This window comes from Oryx dammah, unplaced genomic scaffold (assembly GCF_014754425.2).
Source record: "Oryx dammah isolate SB20612 unplaced genomic scaffold, SCBI_Odam_1.1 HiC_scaffold_25, whole genome shotgun sequence".
Taxonomy (NCBI): Eukaryota; Metazoa; Chordata; class Mammalia; order Artiodactyla; family Bovidae; genus Oryx; species Oryx dammah.
The window spans coordinates 1503722-1509721 of record NW_024070209.1 but is presented as its reverse complement, the minus strand read 5'-3'; the positions used below and the strand labels follow the sequence as shown (position 1 = coordinate 1509721).

Genomic DNA, 6000 nt, shown 5'->3' with positions numbered 1-6000 from the left:
TAAGGGCCAGAATAAGGACTGTCGCCTATTGAATGCTCGCTCTGTGCCAGGCTCTGCCTCAAGTTCTCTCTGTATAGTATACTACCACAATCATCTGCTCCCCAGGTGGGGCTAGTGGTAAAGAACTTGTCTGCCAATGGAGGAGACATAAGAAACGTGGGTTTGACCCCTGGGTTGGGAAGATCCCCTGGAGGAGGTCATGGCAACCCACTCCAGTATTCTTGCCTGGAGAATCCCCATGGACTCGCCTGACAGGACTATGATCCATAGGGTCGAAAAGAGTTATATATGACTAAAGTGATTTAGCCCTCATGCACATTCTCTTACAGCAGCAATCCCATAGATGTAATAGTTAAGCTACTGCATGTGTGCTAGGCCAAGCACTCTGCAGTGCAACATTGTGTTAAATGTTCTATAATCTTATAGGAACATATTTTTGTCCTTATTTTTCAGGCGGAGAAACTATGGCTATGAAGTTAACAAGTGAATCTCAGGTTCAAGGAGATTGCCCTTAAGAGCTTAGCTTTCCTGTCAGAGATGGCATGCACATTGACCAAACATCATGGGGTTCTGCCTGCCCCATTTTTTTCTCCCAAAACTGTAGTATTGAGCTCACCTTGCTGTCCTTTAAGGGAAAAAAACCCAGCCACAATTCTTATTTATTTGTTTTCTTCTTATAATTATTATTTTTTTTTGCCCAAAAATGATTTCCTTGTGTTGGTCCTGTTTTCCCCAAACAGCATAAGTGATTCAGCTACCTGGCGTGCTTCGGCAGCTGCTGCTCTCTGCAGGAGAGTTGCAAAGTTGAAATCGTAATGATGAGAAGACTCTGGTGAACTTGCTGCCTCCCGGGGAAGTGAGGGAGGGAATAAGCCTATCATAGGCTCAGGCCACTGAGGGCTGGCTTAGCCGAGAATGGCTTTCCCCTTCATTGGTTTCTGTGTTTTCTCCTTCATTTCCCTTTTCAAATGTTAGAGCATATCAAATGAGCTCTCTCTCCCTCTGGAGCAGTTTTAATCTCTTCAATTTTTTTGTTATTCGTTCGTGTGGGTTGGCTGTTTTATTTTTATTTTTGGATGGTAGGCTGAGTAGCGGCATGGAGGGTTTTGAGGTAAGAGAGAGTTACACTTTATGCAAAATCACAAAAATAAATGAGACTTTAAGAGCTCTCTGGCCAAAGCCATCTCTATGAGTGTTTACAGGACTGACTGCTTGTCGGTCTTCAATGACCAATTATAATGGGAACCAACACACGTGATGCATTGTCTAGATCCAGCTGTGAAGGCCAGCGTTTTGGCTGAGGCAGACTTTCCCAATCAAGTGTTTTTGCCAGAAGTGACAAAGCTCCTTTCCCAGAGAGGATCAAATGTTGATGGGGACGAATGGTCTCCTGTCTCCTCCCTACATGACCAGATCATTTCTGCCAGGTTAGCCTTTCTCTGCTACTTCCCTTCCCACCCGTGGGGTGCTATTTAATGCATCCCCTCACCACGTGCTATTTAATGCACCCACCGGCCTCATAAAAACTCCTTTCTTTAAGAAGTTCTCGGCTGGCCCGGTAAGACAAGGGCAGCAGCCTCCAGAGACTTAAAAATGATCTGCTCATCCATTTATGTTTCTGAAAAGCCCTTGCCTATGTTAAAAGTTTCCCTGTGTGTACATGTGTCAGAGAATGTTTTCTTGGGCTCCAAGACTGTATTTCTTGGCCAGAGGGAAAGTAGAGTCCATATACTTGAAAATCTGAAACCCGAGATGATCTTTACATGATCAATAGCTTGTTGATTTGGTTCAGCCACATCTTTGATAATTGTCAGCTTCGATTAAATTTGAGGTTCTGTTTTTTTGCCATCACGCCCCACCCCGGCTTCCCCTTTCCTTCCCCCCACTCCCTGGATTCTTTGACCTGTTCCAGGTACCCAGTATCCAGAGTTGGCAGTTATGGTCTCTCTCCTTAACAAGAGGCTGAAGGGTATCCCAGGTAGCATGCTGCACGAGAGAGGACCAAGAAGGGAAGAGAGGTGTTTCCATGGTGATCCTGTTCTGGTTCCTGGAGAGGAAGAAAAAGGAGGCAGAGTTTTGAGCAGAGACTGAAAACAAAAAGCTAATGATTTCCCCCTGCTTTTTCCTGACCAGTGTTAACTTCAAACTGTTTTGAGCTAGAATCCTTGGTCATATTTTGGAGACAAGATAGATGGTGTGTTCTAAGATTCATTCTGTTATAAAATGGAGAATTGTTGACACATGCTTTTTGGATTAAGGGCTTATTCACATGAGCTTTTGAGGGAAACTTTCATCATCATATTCACTGATCAAGAAAATGGAGAGAGATTTTGAAACAGTTATCCCAAGGCTTAAATGAGATATTTCTTTTTATAAAAATCAAAATCGGGATGAGATTCTAAGCAATGGTGGGACTAGGTCACAGTTGTTTATTAGTCTTGTTTGTGTTCAGGTGTACACATTTAAGCACTTCCCAGGTGGCACTAGTGGTAAAGAAACCACCTACCAACGCAGGAGACATGAGGGATGTGGGTTCAGTGCCTGGGTTGGGAGGATGCCCTGGCGGAGGGCATGGGAACCCACTCCAGTGTTCTTGCCTGGAGAATCCCATGGACAGAGGAGCCTGGCGGCTTGCAAAGAGGTGGACGTGACTGAAGTGACTTAGCATACATACACCTACATGTTTAACCTTTGGTTAGATAGTTGCTGTTCAGACAATGGACTCACACCTTAGATGCAGGAATGTCTGAGGCCCAGGAATCAGTGGAGGACCTGAGGAACCATGCCGTTGGTCCAGGAGGGACAATGTCCAGTAGACAAAATGAAATACACAGACATGGACTCATCGAACTGGGCCCCAGATCGTTGGGTACTCTATTGTTTCTTGTGAAATCTGCAGGTGGAGTGTTTGGGAGCGAGGGCTGTGGTGAGAACTGAATACAGATCACCAGGGCTCTTAGGGGTTTGGGTGCTGGATTATTTAAAAGTCAAAACCTCAGTGTGGAGTAACCTAGAGAGAAAGAAGCTCACTAAAGAAGGATTCATACGTTTAAGCCACAGGCTCAGATGAATGTGATACATGCCAGTTCAACCTTACAAAGAAGAGCAGCCAATAAGAAGGGAAGGAACGTGAGGGTGAACTAAATGACTTGGGGTCATCTATGCCTTTTCTGTGAGGTCGCCTAAGTGGGCGCAGCTATGCAACGTGAATCTGTTTCATGGTGTTCGTTGCACTGAGCCCAGGTGTTGAAAGGAACCATAAGGAAGAAAACTCTATTGCTTTGGTATTTCTGTGCAGGAATTTGTCATTGACACACCGTGTAAAAATGCTGAGAAGATGTACATTGGAAATGCGATGTACGGGAATTATGCAGCAGTCTTTGCCCAGCTCATCATAAACGGAAGATCTCAAGGTTTGTCACCAACACAGAAGCCTAGGCTGTTTCTCTTTATTAGTACTATTCTCCCATGAGTGCTTTACACGGAGTCCTTCCCCCTCCAAAGGGGTGTTTTTATCTTGTAAAAAGTGCACACTGGAACTTTCCCCTGTCAGTCCAGTGGTTAAGACTCTGTGCTTCCACCGCAGATCGGGGTATTAAGATCCCACAGCAGTGTGGCACAGCTTCATAAGAAATTGAGTTATCTGTCTTTTAAAAAATTGAGCACGTGGTCTCCTAAATATACATGATGAAACAATTTATCATTACATTCAACATTATACACTATTATGGGCAGTGCACAGTCATACAACAGAATGAATTTCAGAATCAACATAATTGCACACTGGAAATTAGGAAAGCCTTGCTCATATCTTTAGAGACTTTAGTAAGTGTCTTTTCACCGTCCTTAGGGCCCCACTGCTTCATCGTTCCTGTCCGAGATGAAAATGGAAGCTTGTACCCAGGAGTGACGGTTGTTGATATGATGCATAAAGAAGGTGAGTTCGCAGGTGGACCTTCTTGCACCCTCCTTTGAACTTTCGCCTCCTCCCCACCCTACCCTGCCAGCTGTCGGTGTTCAGTCTCTAAGTCAAGTTCGACTCTCTGTGACCCCGTGAACAGTAGCACGCCAGGCTTCCCTGTCCGTCACTATCTCCTGCAGTTTACTCACACTCATGCCCGTTGAATTGGTGATGCCATCCAACTGTCTCATCCTCTATCACCCCCTTCTCTGCCTGCCCTCAATCTTTCCCAGCACAGCATCTTTTCCAAAGAATCAGCGCTTCCCATCAGGTGGTCAAAGTACTGTAGCTTTAGCTTCAGCATCAGTCCTTTCAGTGAATATTCAGGGTTGATTTCCTTTAGGATTGACTGTTTTGATCTCCTTGCTGTCCAAGAGACTCTCAAGAATCTTCTCAAGCACTTCAGTTCAAAAGCATCAGTTTTTCAGCACTTAGCCATCTTTATGGTCCAACTTTCAGATCTGTTCATGACTACTGGAAAAACCATAGCTTTGACTCTACAGACCTTTGTTGGCAAAGTGATGTCTCTATTTTTTAATATACTGTCTAGAGTTATCATAGCTTTTCTTCCAAGGAGCAAGCATCTTTTAATTTTATGGCTGCATCACTGTCTACAGTGATTTTGGAGCCCCAGAAAATAAAATCTGTCTCTGTTTCCACTTTTCCCCACCTGAGTCTAGCCTAACTGACCAAAGCAGTGAAGGCAGAAGAGACTGGTCTTAAAGGGGCCACTCTACCCACCTGCTGCTGACCCTCTGGCTGTTTGCCAGTGTCTTTTAGGCCTTTGCAGCAATGGCACCCCACTCCAGTATTCTTGCCTGGAAAATCCCATGGACGGAGGAGCCTGGTAGGCTGCAGTCCATGAGGTCACTAGGAGTCAGACACGACTGAGCGACTTCACTTTGACTTTTCACTTTCATGCATTGGAGAAGGCAATGGCAACCCACTCCAGTGTTCTTGCCTGGAGAATCCCAGGAACAGTGGAGCCTGGTTGGTTTCTGTCTATGGGGTTGCACAGAGTTGGACACGATTGAAGCGACTTAGCAGCAGCAGTAGCATTGCAAATTCATCCTGTGTTCTGAGGAGGAAGCATTGGGAAGGAGGAGAAATTGAGTTTGGGGTCACTGGCGGGGCTGAATGAGCTTTGCTGCTTCTGTATGTTCAGTCAGATATCCTCTCGGCTGCCTAGAATTCTCCCCTCTCCAGCCTCAGCAACTGCCCAGGCAGACAGCTGTGGCCCCAGCTGAGCCCTAGAAGGTCCAGCACTTCCTCCTCCGTTCTCATTAGTGAGGAGGCAGCTGGAGAGACAGGCACCGTGCTGCGTGGAAACAAGCAGGTGGCATCTTCACCCCAGATAAGAAAGCAGCCATGATTCTGGAAGTGAAAGAAGGGTTTTGCGTTTCAGTGATGTCCAACCTAGAAAGTGGCAGCGATGGTATAACTGTTTTTAAAACTGTCTTGGTGTATATTTTTTTAGAAATGTGTTTATATATTTGGCTGCAGCAGGTCTTAGTTACAGCATGTGGGATCTTTTGACTGTAGCATACAAACTCTACTTGAGCAAACTGCAGGAGATGGTGGAGGACAGGGAAGCCTGGCGTACTGCAGCCCATGGGGTCGCAAAGAGCCGGACAGAACTTCATGACTGAACAGCACCAGCAACGTGCAAACCCTTAGCTGTGGCATGCTGGGTCTAGTTCTCGGGCCAGGGATCAGACCCGAGCCTCCTGGACCGGGAGTGTAGGCTCAGCCACTGGACCAGCAGGGAAGTCCCATGGGGCAGTGTTTCTGATGCCCATAAGCTTGGCCCACCTGCAGCTCCATTTCCTGTCTGTTCTCTCTAGGTCTGCATGGTGTGGATAACGGGATTCTGAGATTTGACAATGTTCGGATACCGAGGGAGAACCTGCTGGATAAGTGAGTAGCTGCCTCCTTAACTCAGACTTGCTGCAGCTATGAGCTCTTTGCCTCCCAGGCCTGGTTCCTAGGTCTCATGGGCTTTATGTCCAGCTGTCTCCTTATAACCACTTTTACAGTTT

The 6000-nt window shown here is 46.1% G+C and overlaps 1 protein-coding gene across 1 annotated transcript in view; it reads left to right on the top strand.

Moving 5' to 3' along the window:
- ACOXL (acyl-CoA oxidase like) overlaps window positions 1–6000 on the top strand; it is a 253991-nt gene that overhangs the window by 14681 nt on the left and 233310 nt on the right. The window contains exons 5-7 of the mRNA XM_040224793.1: window positions 3299–3413; window positions 3851–3937; window positions 5806–5878. Coding sequence (XP_040080727.1) covers window positions 3299–3413; window positions 3851–3937; window positions 5806–5878 — 275 coding nt within the window. The remainder of the gene's footprint in view (window positions 1–3298; window positions 3414–3850; window positions 3938–5805; window positions 5879–6000) is intronic.